This window comes from Colobus angolensis, unplaced genomic scaffold (assembly GCF_000951035.1).
Source record: "Colobus angolensis palliatus isolate OR3802 unplaced genomic scaffold, Cang.pa_1.0 Scaffold96, whole genome shotgun sequence".
Taxonomy (NCBI): domain Eukaryota; kingdom Metazoa; phylum Chordata; class Mammalia; order Primates; family Cercopithecidae; genus Colobus; species Colobus angolensis.
In genome coordinates, this window is record NW_012123598.1 from 46,126 (window position 1) to 61,344 (window position 15,219).

The following is a 15,219-nucleotide window of genomic DNA, read 5'->3' on the forward strand; positions in this document are numbered from 1 at the left end:
GTTGTTTTCAGTTCACCAGTATTTCCCCTCCAAAATTTGATGTCTTTTATTGTTATTTTTTGAGACAGTCTCCCTCTATTGCCAATAGCGCAATAGCCAGTAGCACAATCTTGGCTCACTGCTACCTCTGCCTCCTGGATTCAAGCGATTCTCCTGCCTCAGCCTCCTGAGTAACTAGGATTACAGGTGTGCGCCTCCACACTGAGCTAAAGTCTCCAATCTCATCTAAATTGTCTAAGTCTGGTACGGATGGGGCTCTAGGTATAACCTCATCTTGGGGCACAATTCTTGTGTTGCTGGGGGGCTCACTGGACATTGTTGGTGAGACCCCAGACCCAGCCAGCATCCAGGTTCTTAACACCATTGAAGAATTCAGTGACGAGTCACAATGAAGCAAAGGCAAGGAGCTTTTATTGTGAAGCAAAAGTACACACGAGAGAGAAGTGTGGGAGTGCTCCTGAGAGCAAGTCATGCAAAACGAAGTTTGGGTTTCTAATTGTATGGGTGTTCCTCTAATCGGGGCAATCATTAGGTATTCTGGGAAAGGAGGGAATTTCAGGGACCCCCGATTACCACCCCTCCTCCCTTATTTGCGGACACGTCACCCTGACTGGGGTTCTGACAGTTTCCTCTTCCGCTTGGGGTTTTCTATTATCCCACGGTTTCTTTGCCTAGTTCCCGTTTTAGCTGTTGTTTGGGTTTTTTTTTTTTTTTTTTTTTTCAGCTGCACCAAAACCAGGGTGTTGAGATTTTCCATCCTCCTGTGACCGCCCAGTGCTATTCCTGTCTCGTCTGGATCCGTAAAACTGGAAAACTAGTTATCTGCTCCCGAACAAAAGGCTGGGAAAGACCTCGAGTAATAGTTGTATGTATACGCATTGTTTCAAAAATGGAGGAAATGGAAGGGGGAAAACAAACAAATGGAACCACCAATCCCAAGAAAAATTGAAATCTAGTTTGGCAAATGCCACTGGGAGTGAAGACATGGGAATATCATGTAGTTCAGGACTCCGCCCACTGGACTCTCCTCTGCTGAGTCCTTCTTCCTTTCTCATGACAGGGTAGCGAGGGCTCGCACCTGTTTCTGCAGCCAGTCCCATGTATAGAACATTACACCCTTTAACTTCACACTTTACGTGCCTACACGCTTTAACTTCATACTTTCAAGGTTCCTTTAGACCCAAGGTGAGCATTTTCACTGGTATAAAATTTTCAAGAATTTTGTGAGTCTCCTGTATGTCACTGAAATTCACACCATTAGAAAAGAGGTTTATGCAGATTCTTCCCCCTAGGGAATCCCCTATCTATACTTTTGGCTTTTGCTGAGATGACTGATAAACAGTTTAAACTTCTTACAAATTGTTTGTATTGAGGTGATCTACAAGTCATGTTTAATCTCTTCAAAGAAATGAGTGTTCTAATGTATGTTTTGATCTCGGTAATAGCAAACATCCTTGCCTATCTCTCTAAAACATGCTTTCCTGACAATGAATCTCTTACTTTCAATTTTTTTTTTTTCCAATTCAGATGAGCTGAGAATTTCCCAAATCATCAAATCTTGGGTCTTTTCTGTTTCGCAGTTCTTCCCTGTATCTCTTTTCCAATATATTTTACTATAATCAGTAAGAAACATGGCCACACCTTCAAAACCTCTGCTTAAAAATGTTCTCAGCTAAGTGTCCATATAAAGACTCATGCATCAATATTTGCAGCAGCTTTTTAGTATTTAAAAATGGGGTGTGGAGTGCAGACACCAATCAAGGTAAATGGATAAACTGTGGTATATCCATACAGAATATGACTCAGTAATTTTAAAATTGGCTATTCATACATACCATGAACAAATTTCAAATTCTGTTGCATGAAGACAACAAACAAAATTAACACTTTATAGACAGACTTACATAAAATTCTAGAAAAGACAAATTTACCTATAGTGAAAACTACTCAATGGTTGCCTCGAGATTTTGGGGGAAGGAGAGCACTGAGATAAAGGTTAAGGGCCTGAGGTTAACTTTGGGGGTGACAGATCTGTCCAACACCACTGATAGGGTGATAGTTTCAAGTGTGTGTGTGTGTGTGTGTATCAAGACTTACTGGTACACTTTAAATATGTGCAATATATTGCATGTTGATTACACCTCAGTGAATCTATAAAAAGTTATCCCTTTAAAAAATCTGGGTCCCCCACTTCTATTGGAAACTGGACAACTGGACATCATTAAGAGTGACTCTACATCACTACGGTGACTCTTATCGCTCCAAACACCTTGGGAAGACAATCTCTTCCTCAGTAGTAAGAAAAACTGGCAAACAATGAGGACCATTGCCAAGAGAGTCACCAGACACTCCAGCTGCTCACAAAAGCTACTTCTTTGGACCACCACACCTCTTTACTCCCAGGGTTACTGCCTGTGCAGCAAAGACATTAAGTAAAGAGCCCAGGGAGGCAGAGGAATATAGGAAAACTACATTCGTTGCTGCACCAGTGATCTTGACCTAAGAGTAACACAGCCCTGGAGATCCTGAGATTTCTGGATACCTGATCCCATTCAGCCTCAGTGCCTGGACTGTCTGTGGATGTGTTTTTACAATGGGTACTTCCCCTCTAGTTCGCCGCAATCTCCCCAATCCCAATTATCCACACCCAATATTTATCCATTTTGTTTCCCTACTGGATGTTTTAGATCTTACCAACAGTGGCCTGTGTACCAGATTCAGGCCTTCAGGGAATATGGCCACTCGGCAGGTCCTGAGGAACAGCTTTCCCTCAACAGTATTGGGGAACACAGGACATATGCTGGAAACAAGACACTCAATCCATGCTGTTTCAAAACACCGCAGGCTGTCACAGCAGCGGCACCCTCCTCAAGGTGAAATATGGGCTCTCAAATAATCCAGACAAATCAGGTCTACACAAGATCTGAATTCTTACTTAACAAGGTTTGTCAGCTATGGAAGTTAACATCAAAACTGAACTAAGAACTGCTCTCCCTCAACCCACTGTCCCATTTGAGGCAAAGTTGGAGGTGCCCCACAAAGGCTGTCTTCAGTTTGGCAAAGTCTGTTTTCAATCCACTCCAGACAGTAAGGAGAACCCCCAAGATTAAAAGTGGCTTAAACTGTAAAGCCTTTATTATCACAAAGCAGAGCAACACGAGGCAAGTACTTTCCCAGGCCAGGTGACTTGGAGGCTGGAAAAACTCATTACAAGTATGTGAGACCAAGAATATCCACGAAGAAAGTAAACCTTCTGTATAAGACACCAGCAGATACAGCGCAGACCCTCGTGGCTAAAGATGGGTCATGTCCATACCTATACCTGTCATACAGAACGGAATAAGGACCCCCAATGAACTCAGGCATCTCATGATTTTCTCCAGGGACTGGAGAATACAAAACCCTGCGTTCCCCAATGCCGGGGTATCTAAGCTGGTAGAGTTAAGATGGTTTTGGCCACAGGCATTGACAGCGACAAAACTCTGGCAAAAAACCTGAGCAAGTCAGAAAGTGCAACATATCCTCGAAGCTTCCTACATACCTGGCACCATAAGGAATCTCCTTTGTATCAATGTTCACATATATGAAATTCAACATCTGATTGATGAGTCCCGTTGTATTCAAAGCACTCCTAAAGCCTGCCTGCAGTGTGAACTTTCTGGTGCCGATTGAGGTGGGAGCTTAGGCTGTAGGCCTTCCCACATTCACTGCACTCATACGGCCTTTCTCCAGTGTGAACTCTTTGGTGTCGAACAAGGTGGGACGTTCTGATAAAGTCTTTCCCACATTTACTGCACACAAAAGGCCTTTCACCAGTGTGAACCCTCTGGTGTGCAATAAAGTCAGAACTTCGACTAAAGAATTTCCCGCATTCAATGCACTCAAAAGGCTTTGACTCAGTGTGAATTCTCTGATGTTTAATGAGGGTGTATTTGTGGCCAAAGGATTTCCCACAATCACTGCAATCGTAAGGATTTTCCCCAGTGTGAATACTCTCATGCTGAACAAGTGTAGACTTGTGTCTGAATACTTTCCCACAATCACTGCACTTATAAGGCCTTGCTCCATTGTGAACTCTCTGGTGTACAATTAGATTGGAGTGATGGCTAAAATATTTCCCACATTCATTGCACTTATAAGGCATCTCTCCAGTGTGGATTCTCTTGTGCTGAGTAAGGTTGTCTTTTCGACTGAAGGTTTTTCCACATTCGCTGCATTCATAAGGCCTTTCTCCAGTATGAATTCTCTGATGCTGGACAAGCGTAGCTTTGCGGCTGAAGGCCTTCCCACACTCGCTGCACTCGTAAGGCTTCTCTCCACTATGAATTCTCTGGTGCTGGACAAGTGTGTCTTTGCGGCTGAAAGCTTTCCCGCACTCACTGCACTTGTAATGCATTTGTTCACCACGAAATGCATCCCCACTCTCAGTGCTCCCGTGTGTCTTCCTCTTACTGCGGATGGCTTTTTGTTGGCAGCCACCCAAAGTAGCCTGGAAGTTTTTCTGCTCCTCCTTACACGTAAAGGGTTTCTCTGATGGGTGAGGTTCTTTGCTAACTGTGCAGTTCTTCACAATTGAGGCCTCACCTTCATCCCTTCTTAAGGGTTTCTCTATACTGTAACACTTATGGTGTTGATGAAGGTTTGCCCTGAACCAGAATTGTCTCCCACATGCCCCACATGTGTGAAGTTTCAGTCCATGGTGTGCACCCTGGTGTTCATCCAGGTGCAAAATATCTTTCAAGATGGGGCCACATATGTCACAAGGGTAAGCTGTCTGTGTGGGCAAACCTGCCTTGGAAGTATTAACATGTGACACTGCTATAGAAATGCTCTGTTCAGAAGATGACTCTTCATCCTTCACTCCATGCCAACAACCTGAAGGCAGAAAAATACTATTGATGTACATGCTGACTTTGGTGGGTGGGGCAACTCCATCACAAACGTGTGTCTGTTGTACCCAGGACTGAGTACCTAAGTTTCCTGGTGGAACAGAGCTAGGATCAGGTTGAAGAAAAGGCTGCTGTACAGTACTGGAATCTAAAAGTCACAGAATGGAGATGGCCTCACAAGAAACAAAGACACGAGGATGGAGTGTAGTACAAGGTCTCCAACTTCATCCTCTGCAATGACTTTTAGCAGGACCTTGGCTGACTGTGGGTGACAAGTGAGTGCTATGCCGAAATGTGTGTCCAGGCCTAGGAAAATGCGACTCAAAACAAGTAACGTGTTCAGGGACTATTTAAGGATACGCACACATCTTATGACACATCAGTGTTAAGTGTAGTCCAATGTTGGAAAGCACTGCAGAGAGAGAGCTACTGCTCTACTAAGAGGCCCTCCGGTAGAGCACGGGAGAAGACAGCCCTGGGTCAGAAGTCAGATTAGAAATGACAAGAGTGGCCGGGCGCGGTGGCTCAAGCCTGTAATCCCAGCACTTTGGGAGGCCGAGACGGGCGGATCATGAGGTCAGGAGATCAAGACCATCCTGGCTAACACGGTGAAACCCCGTCTCTACTAAAAAATACAAAAAAACTAGCCGGGTGAGGTGGCGGGCGCCTGTAGTCCCAGCTACTCGGGAGGCTGAGGCAGGAGAATGGCGTGAAACCGAAAGGCGGAGCTTGCAGTGAGCTGAGATCCGGCCACTGCACTCCAGCCTGGGCGGCAGAGCGAGACTCCGTCTCAAAAAAAAAAAAAAAAAAAAAAAAAAAAAAAAAAAAAGAAATGACAAGAGTGTACAGAATGGGGATAAAAAGGTAGAACTAAGTTACGGCCTCTAGCCTTGGCACTTGTGATGGGCACAACATAGGTTTCTGGAACTACAGGATCTCAGCCCTGAGGTTATGGCGTCCCTCAGCTCCCACTCACCAGGGCCTGTCCAAGCCCCTCTTGCTGTGACTAGAGTCATGCCCTCTCAGGCACCCAGGGTTCTCTCTCTTGTTACAATTCAGCAACCACAAAGGATCTGGAAGATACAAAGCATAGGGGAAAGATGAAACAGACTGAGTGTGAAAGCACTAGCCCAGAGTAGCCCACCCATGCAAAACTGCAAGAAAACAAATACTACAAAATGAACCTCAGAAAGTTGTCCTTTCATCAATGGTTCATCAATGCAAGGGGCCCACAGGTGGTGACCATGATTTGACACAGGCAGACTCAAGGAAATTACAATTAGAGGAAGCGGGTAGAGCCCGGAGTCCAGAGGTGTCATGATTGTGGACAGTCACCTGGCCGGGGAGAGGCCAAGCAGGATTCACTGGGTCACCTTAGGACTCTTGATCCCCAAACCCTTCCTGGCAAGGCTTCAGGGCAGCAGGAGTTAAGGAACACAGGGAAGAGAGGAGGCAATGCATCTAGCTGAGCCTTGGTACCCTGGGGACCTATGTGAGGGAATCAGAGAAGACAGCAGTGCCCATGCTCTAGCTATGGAAAGGAAAGAGCAACCCCCAGGGCAAAAAGGAAGAGTAGGGCCCAGTCCAGAAAAATGGGATACCGGGGCCTCACCCAGGGAGACTATAAATGCAAAGCACAGAAACCATTATTTCATAATAAAAGAGTCTCTGAGCCTCATCCAGCAGCTCCCATTCCTCCTAAGTACACAAATAAATCCGTGAAGGTCACAGAGCCCTGTGTGAGATGGACAACTGAGCTTAAGGGCAGCCTCTCTCTCCGGGACTCTTTGTCACATCTAACTCAAATGACGTAACAGGCCTTGGTGTGACTGAGCTCAGCACTGTCTCAGAAACCCTCGGTACCAGAGCTCTGGGCTCATGAATTCACACTCCATCTCCATGTGCACATCACCCTTTTGGCCATACCTCCTTTACATCTATGGATACCCACAACATAGGTACCTCCACGGCTTCCCCACATGCAAATCTGCACACAGCATCCAGAGAATGCTTGGATAAAGCATCCAGGATAACATCTGGTCCTGATCAATGGACACACTGCCATGGGTTGCCCCGAATCCAGTTATTAAATCCCCCCCTCCTGGATCTATTTCACAGGTCAATTAGCAATGCAGAACCATGTGCAGATCTCAGATAAACTCAGCCCTTTTCTGCTTTGCTGTTGTACTACTGAGGTCAGTCACAGGCTTCTTCTCAACATTTAACTCATTCAAAACCCACACTCACTGGGCACCTACCCCAAGCGCAGTGATTCTGCCTACTGTCCCAATCTGTCTCTGGGCTAATTCACTAGCTTGATTGAAACGCCACAGGTCCCACCAAAGGTCACCGTGGAAGCCTGAGGAGCACATAAAGAGCTGAATAAGCACAGCTTTGGCCTCACTGTCACCTCCCTTCTATTACTACAGTAATTCACCTCACATCCACTCTCTCTCTGGAACACTATGCCACCTGGCCTGGGACCCTATTATTCTCCTTCCTCCCAAGGACACTTCCTTCCCTCTTCTATCCTCTAAGATGGCCCCTACTTCCACCATGCTGTGCCTGTCCTTACAGGGCGCTGATGGCACTGTCACCATGACCTAAAGATTCTCTAAATTGGAAGCAAGCCTCAATCCTGATCCACATGCTGGGCAGCCACCCTGGATAGCTCCAACCTGAATCCCTTCTCTGAACTTCAGATCTCTGTGTCCAGCTGTCTACTTGACACCTCCATGCAAGTGTCTTTGGAACATGGTAGATTCCACACAGCCAAACTGCACTACTGATATTACCTCTGAAAGGTACTCCTACCACCAACTTGGTCACCTCAGTTGATGGCATATTTATATCTTCTCAGACAAAAACATCCAGGGTCATCCTTCACCCCTCCCCTTTTCTTTCTCATCCTCCACATCAGAAAATCTGGTTGGTCCCACTTTAAGAAAAATGATTCAGAATCCATCCACATCTCCAACCTCTACAGCCACCACTGTGGTCCAATCTGAACTGTTGCATTAAACTCCTCAGTTATTCCTTCCTTCATCCTCACTCCCATAGTCTCTTCTTCACTGTACAGTCAGAGAAAGTTGGTTAAGACCAAAGTCAGATCACTCCCTCCTAACTCCAAACCTGCAGTGGCTCCCAATTCTCTCAGCAAAGAAACCCAGATCCTCAGGCTGCCATTTCTGGGCCGAATCCTGTCCCTGCTGTCTGATCCCACTAGACATAATGGAGACCTGAGGTTCCCCAAACACTCCTAGTTTAGCCTCAAGTGAAGTATATGCACATGCTGGTTCCTGTGCCTGAGATAATGTTCCACACTTCATCCCATTGCTTGCCAGAAATGGAAACTCCACATAACTCCAAAACAGAATTTACAACACAGAGCTTTGGGTGACTGCAGGACCTCCTCAAACAGTAGACAGAAGGGACACTGAAGAGTCCCAGAACACTATGATTCTTCATACTGAGTTGCTGAGATAATGGGGGTGTGTTGGGCTAAGTGAGGGCGTGAGACAATCTGCACTCATCTAGGTAGGAATCACAAGTTTCTGCCACCATGGCAACCTCACAAGAGGAGGGAAGCTGGGAGTGGCAGGTTCCCACAGTGGGATCTCATGGACTGAACTGTTTCCCTAAGCTCTGTCTACCCTGCCCTTTGGCAGGAATGATTTTGGGTTACCTCTCTAACTTCAGATACTCAGATCTCAGTGCTGGCTCCTACCAGCTGTGTGAATATAAACAAAGACCAGTGTCTGAGTGTTCTCATCTTAAAAGTGGGGATAAAAACGGCACCTACCTCATAGGGCTATTGTTTGTATCAGGATTGTCTGTACATCTCAAGTGCCTTTAAACCAGCTACTACTATCCATGCAAATGAACTGATGAGTTTTTAAAAAATTAGGTCTGTTTTGCTTGCTTTAAAAGTTTTTAAGAAAATTTGGTAAGATTTTCCATTGTAATAAAATACTTCAAGGCAAGTTAATATTTTGATCAATCATGAAGTGCTAGTATAAATTTACCTTACTTTGTATATACATTTTTTAGTTCCCTACTTCCGTGGACTTGCAAGGTGTACACTAGTCCTTGCACTAAACCAGCCTACCTGATACACATTCCTCTGAAGGGGAGCTGCAGTGATCCTTCATTAGAGATGTTCATCAATTCTGCTTACCTGAGGGTTTGGGTAACTGAGGCACCAGTGCACTGGTTGGGGATGGAACTGCTCCACAGGCAGCGCCCATGAAGGCATGCTGAGCCTGTAGGGTGGCAAATCTACTGCATCCCTCACCTTGGTCTCCAGTGCAGGCCAGGCTACATATGCTCTACAGCCCTCTCCTCTTGCTAGCACTATAAGATATAATAAAATTGCTCTTCAAAGGTTTACTGTTAACTTCCTTGTTCTTTGTTCTCAAACCTAATTTTCTTGTTCTCCATGCCTCCTTGCCCCTAGTTACTGTAAAAAACCTTCCCGTCAGCACTAATCATTAATTCACATCTGTTCCCTTATTTACTTTGCACCCTTTCCCCCTGCCAAAACCACACAACCCACATGTAACACCACTGTAACTCACCTTCCCCTTCCCTCTTCCTTATTTGGGAAAATATACCCATTTGGGTCAGCTTAGATTGTGCGGTTCGACCCCAGCCCATGGGGGAGTGACACAGAGGAAGGTAGGGACTACGGGTTAGCGATAAAACCCCCTTCCCTCCTTTGTTCAGTGTGCTCTTGTGATTGTGATTAACGCAGGCAGCACGCTTGCACAGAAGTAAATTGCCTTGCTGAGAAAACTTTTGCCTGAGTGCTGGTTTCACTCTGCAGCACCGAGCATTTACTTCCAACACCACCATCTAGAATCTTTTCACATGCCAGGACCCCTCCTTTCTGGAAGGAATCTTAAATGTCCACCCCTTCATCCCTGGTCTTCCACTCTAACCCTACCTCTCACTTCAGAGGCCACATAAGATAATATCCTTATTATTCCACCCTCTAAACCTGATCCACTACAGGCTTTACCCTTATGCCTCATGCATTGAAGGTCTCTAGCACAACTCCCTCTCCAGAACTCCAGACCTGCATGTTCAGCTACCCATGTGAACCTCCAAAGCAGAACACCTTAGATTCACCAAGTCCAAAACCCAATTCCTGATCCCCCTGAAAGGTGCTCCCTGCTGTGACTTACCAATTTCCATTCTTTCACATGTTCACGAAGGAAAACAGACAAAAAAAACCCTGGATAGCCCTCCCCTCCCTACATTCACTCACGACCACATCTGATGCAGTTGGAAACCCCGTTGATTCCATCTTTAAAAATCTATCCAGAGGGCCGGGCGCGGTGGCTCAAGTCTGTAATCCCAGCACTTTGGGAGGCCGAGACGGGTGGATCACGAGGTCAGGAGATCGAGACCATCATGGCTAACACGGTGAAACCCCGTCTCTACTTAAAAAAAAAATACAAAAAAAAAAAAAATCTATCCAGAATCTCACGACTTCCTCACCCAAATCCCTCCTGCCACTGCTCTGGCCCAGCCACCACGGCAACACTTCTGGAGATTGTTGCAGGGACCTCCTCAAAGGTCTCTCTGCTCTGCCTCCATCTTCATCGTTTCTACCTCACTTTAGTCTGTTTCCTCCTCAGCAAACATTGGAATGCTTTAAAAATCCTTTATCAAATCCCTTGCCTCCACCCTAAAAAACCCGCCATGGCTCCTATCATCCTCGCAATGAAGGTGCAACTTCTCCCCGCGACACTGCATGCATGACTACCGCTCACACACCCTCCCGACTGCTAAGAGCTCAGTCCAGCTCCAAGCCTGTGCTCAGGCTGCCCCTCTGCCCGTCACACTCGCCCCCACCTTACATGCCAGATTTAGGGACGAGGTCCCACCCACCAGCGCCCCGCTGCCCTGGACACGGGGGCCTGCGCAGCAGGGACTCAGACAGGCGCTCCTCATTCGGAACTTCAGGATTCCGGGCGGGCGAAAGTCTGGGGAACGCAGCACCCACCTGCGCCGGGCTCAACACCGCGGCCGCCGCCATCATAGTTCATAGACCTCACAGAGCCGCGAGGCGGGTCCCAGGTCGCGCGACCCTGGCACCGTGGTCGTTCGTCCCCGGGGGTGGAGGCGGGGTGTTCGCTGGCCAGCCACTCTGCATGGGCGAACAACGACTCCTCCCGCACCCTCCCGCTTCCGTCACCTCGGAACTGCCCAGCAACCACGAGCTTTTGCTCCGATGGTTCCACCTAAGAGCCGACAAGATGTCCGCCGCGAGGAAGATACCGGAAGTCACGCCCAGAGAGCTTCCGTCCGCAGGGAAACGCCCCTAAGAGCGCCGCCGACGCGCGGCGCAGACGTTTCTGGGCAATGTAGTTCTCATGTGCCCTTGGCCGTGGCAACTCGCCTGCATGCTGGGCAAAGACCAAATGGTACTGCGAGGGGCGCTGAGAAATTATGCCTTGAGACTCTGAGGGCAGGGCGTGGCTTCGCTCCTCTTAAAGGACCCTCAACCAGGTCTTGTGTAGTGAAGTCTGCAGGGATCTCCGAAATATTGGGATATAGTCTTACACATGTTCCCCAAAGTCACACCACCAAATGGACACACAACATCCAATGTCACTCTGAGTCCACTCATAGTTCACTCAAATTTCCTTCATTTAAAAAATATGTGTACTGTAGAAGGAAGCTTTGAGTCACTTTTGTGATCCTCAGTTGGGTCAGGGTTAACAGAGAATTGTCCCCAGGCAGGGCCATGGAGTGGAAGAATGGTCCCCAGACAGTGGCTATGGAGGGATGCTGGAGCTCCCTGAAGCAAGTGGACTAATATGGAGCTCTTCCTCTGGTTTCCTCAGAAAAGAAATACCTGAGAGAACCATGAGGAGGAAGACAGGCAAAAGAAGGTGGTCAAGGAAGGCACCTTTCCTGCCTGTATGATCACTAATGTCCAACCAAAGGAGCAATACTCTTTTATCTAAATGAGAGTTCCTAGCCCAAAAATTGAGATATATCTATTTCCTTTTGGGAATGTTTCTTACCTGAAAAGAAGAAACATTATAAATGTTTTTATGTGCCAAGACAGGGGCTGAAAAGGTGTTGTCTGAACCCAGAAACAAAGATTTGGAAAATTGGGATCACATTTCTTGGCTGGGAGGTGATTCTCATTTCACCTGCAATTACGTGGACAGTGTCTGAATTGAGAATTGAGATTTACTTACGGTTTAAAAAAATGAAAGAAGGGGGAATGTATGGGGAAAGACAGACAAAAACATTTGTGAATTGTTTACTCAGTTTTTTTGTTTTTTCTTTGGGACAGAGTCTCGCTGTGTCGCCCAGGATGGAGTGCAGGGCACGATCTTGGATCACTGCAAGCTTCGCCTCCCGGGTTCACGCCATTCTCCTGCCTCAGCTTCCCAAGTAGCTGGGACTACAGGCGCCGCCACCACGCCTGGCTCTTTTGTATTTTTAGTAGAGACGGGGTTTCACCATGTTAGCCAGGATGGTCTCAATCTCCTGACCTCGTGATCCACCCGTCTCGGCCTCCCAAAGTGCTGGGATTACAGGCGTTAGCCACCATGCCTGGCCAAATTACTCAAAGTTAATAATTCTGTAGTTATTCATAGATACATGAAGAAATGGACCTGGAGACACATATCCGTCATATGTGAAAACGGTTAAGATGACAGCAAAATTTGAGCAGGAGACATTGAATTCCAAGAAGTGAGCAAATGAAGCTGAGCACACAAGTGTGCTAGAACTATGACCACAAGCAGGGTTTAGTCTCCAAAATGTAATATTTTTTATTTAATTTTGGAGACAGGATCTCGCTGTGTTGCACAGGCTGGAGTGTAGTGGCATGATCATGGCTTGCTGCAGCCTCAAACTTTTAGGCTCAAGGGATCCTCCCACCTCAACCTCCCAAAAAGTTGGGATTACAGATGTGAGCCACCATGCCAGGCCTCTTTTCATTCTTGAAAACACTCAGTAATACCTGGAGGGAGAAGTAAAGAAAACATTTAGAAAGTGCTATCAGAATGTTAATGTGAACAGGGATGCTGTAGCATTATGCTTATTCATAGTTCTAACAAATGTTCAAGGAACAACTGTATTTCAGACACTATCTTAACTGCATGGGACATTTACAAAACAAGAGACAGACCCCAGTAGCTTACACTGTACTCAGGAAAGACAGAGGAGGAAATATGAAAAAAATGCTAAATTATATGGAGTGTTATAATGTGGAAGGCATAATGGAGAAAAGAGGTGAAGGCACTGAGAAGCGCTGGAATGATATGTAATATTACATAGCCAAGAGAGGCCAATTTGTGGATGGGTCTTTATCGGAAAAGGACATGGAGAGCTCAATACCACTGAAATAAAAGTTTAATGTTACTCAGAATTCCCCTAGAAATGAGAAGTACAGTACGCCATGCAGGGCCACAGGAGGAACAGGTTTTAGTCTAAAGGAAGAAGCAAGAGCTAGGGGAGCACCCAGGCCAGATCCTTTATTGTGTTTTCCATGGGAAAGGGAAGACAGATCAGAGCAAACAGCTGAGTACTGGCTAGTCTGAATAATTCTGGTTGGCTTTGATTTACAGGGGCGGTCTCTAGTGGCCTCATACCCTGACCCTGCTGTTAGAGTAGGTAGATATGAGTAGGGCAGGAGAGAGGGACCCCAGGAATGTCAGGCAATTTTGGCATTAAGGATGGGCCATCCATAAATCTTTTCCTCTGAGATAATAAACAGAACAAGAGAGGGACCCCTGAGATGTCCAGCTCTCATTGGGTGAAGGACAGGAGAGCATAAAACTATCCGAGATGGTAAGTGGCCATGATTCGTACCAGGAGGGAAAAGAGTTTTCCAACAGATAGAAAACACCTGGAGCCAGTGAACTGCAATCCCTGACAAGGTTTCAAGCATGCACAAAATGGGGCAAGATGGCAACATTTGTCTGGTATTTGACCTTCCTCTGGGGGTGCTTGACTCGTAAGGGGAAATCACCCCAAATGAGTATATGTATGACTTCAGTAAACAGTCATGTTTACTGCATGCGGCCCCTCCCAAGTGCTGGCAGACCACTGTGCATGCAGTAGTCAAGCAACAGCCTACACAAGGGAGGAGAATAGAGAGCCTGGGAAATGACCAAATGTATAAAGTCCCAAGCCAAGGATCAAGTGGGGCCCTTGACCTCTCGAGTAATCCACTTGGCCCTCTTTCAAGTGTACTTTGATTCCTTTCACTCCTACTCTAAAACACTTTAATAAATTCTCACTCCTGCTAAAAAAAACTTGCCTTGGTCTCTTCCTCTGCCTTAAACCAACCTCTGCCTCCTCGGCTGAATTTTCTTCTGAGGAGGCAAGGACCAAAATTGCTGCGGACTGCTGCAAACTCACTGGCAGGAATGCTGGGATGATTTAGTGCAGGGAAAGTATTGGTTTGGTGAGTAAGAGTTAGATAAAGAGGGTGGTTGGCTTGCCTTGCTCCCAAGATAGTTTACTATTTTTAGAAATTAGCTACCTCTGGTAGGGTAAGTCTCTCTGTAACCAGCAAGAATTTTAAGATGTCAAGACATATAATACAAAAAACAAAGACCATGATTAATACATATGCTTCCTTAATGAGAGGGTGGTTGAAAAAAAAGGTTGAGGAATGAGGGCCCTGAACAGACCATTTCACAATTATAAAAATATTCACTTAATATGTATGTTCTTGGAAATTATAAGATGTGCACAATGAATTTGGCGGCTACTGATTCAGGCAAGGTAAGCTCAGAATTTTGTCCAAAATAGTCACCGTGTTCCTTTTCTGACATTCAGGGAATATGGTCACTCAGCAGGTGCTGAGGAACACCTTTTCGCTGAGGAATAGCTGTTCCTCCCTGTTTCCTGAGGAAGAGTGTTGGGGAGCATGGGACATATGCTGGAAACAAGACATCCAATCCATGCTGTTTCAAAACACTGCAGGCTGTCAAGTTGCCCAGTTTCCAATAGAAGTGGGAGGACCAGATTTTTTAATGGAATAACTTTTTATAGGTTCATTGAGGTGCAATCAACATGCAATATACTGCACATATTTAAAGTGTAACAATAAGTCTTGATATATATACACACACATAAATACACCCGTACATACCCTTTTGAAATCATCACCCTATCGATGGTGTCGGACATATCTGTCACCCCCAAAGTTAACCTCAGGCCCTTACCTAAGGAGAAGTTTTATAAATAAAACCACAGGGCCGGACGCGGTGGCTCAAGCCTGTAATCCCAGCACTTTGGGAGGCCGAGACGGGCGGATCACGAGGTCAGGAGATCGAGACCATCCTGGCTA

The 15,219-nt window shown here is 46.2% G+C and overlaps 3 protein-coding genes across 5 annotated transcripts in view; all 3 read right to left on the reverse strand.

Annotated features, from left to right (window-relative positions):
• Positions 1 to 3,366, reverse strand: part of ZNF211 (zinc finger protein 211) — a 27,568-nt gene extending 24,202 nt beyond the window's left edge. Inside the window, exon 1 of the mRNA XM_011932560.1 lies at positions 3,323 to 3,366. Coding sequence (XP_011787950.1) covers positions 3,323 to 3,366 — 44 coding nt within the window. The remainder of the gene's footprint in view (positions 1 to 3,322) is intronic.
• ZNF134 (zinc finger protein 134) lies at positions 1,702 to 11,492 on the reverse strand. Of its 3 annotated transcripts, XM_011932371.1 has the most exons (4): positions 10,900 to 11,492; positions 6,502 to 6,587; positions 5,866 to 5,962; positions 3,114 to 4,875 (listed from the first exon to the last, which is right to left on the reverse strand). In XM_011932371.1, exons 3-4 carry the CDS (start codon positions 5,903 to 5,905, stop codon positions 3,632 to 3,634), a joined length of 1,284 nt encoding a protein of 427 aa, XP_011787761.1. In that variant the 5' UTR covers positions 5,906 to 5,962; positions 6,502 to 6,587; positions 10,900 to 11,492; the 3' UTR covers positions 3,114 to 3,631. The 3 variants fall into 3 exon arrangements, with proteins under 3 accessions (XP_011787760.1, XP_011787759.1, XP_011787761.1); XM_011932370.1 differs by lacking the exon at positions 6,502 to 6,587 and having other exon boundaries at positions 1,702 to 4,875; XM_011932369.1 differs by lacking the exons at positions 5,866 to 5,962; positions 6,502 to 6,587 and having other exon boundaries at positions 3,107 to 4,875.
• A 1,171-nt stretch (positions 11,493 to 12,663) lies between these two features.
• ZNF530 (zinc finger protein 530) overlaps positions 12,664 to 15,219 on the reverse strand; it is a 14,035-nt gene continuing 11,479 nt past the window's right edge. Inside the window, exon 4 of the transcript XR_001000657.1 lies at positions 12,664 to 12,879. The gene's annotated coding sequence lies outside the window, so the exon portion shown is untranslated. The remainder of the gene's footprint in view (positions 12,880 to 15,219) is intronic.

Coding starts and splice junctions, on each gene's coding strand:
- ZNF134 (XM_011932369.1), bottom strand. CDS start 10,942: ATGAACTATGATGGCGGCGGCCGCGGTGTTGAGCCCGGCGCAG. Junction 4,876..10,899: donor CGGTGTTGAGCCCGGCGCAG/GTGGGTGCTGCG, acceptor TTCTGCCTTCAG/GTTGTTGGCATGGAGTGAAG.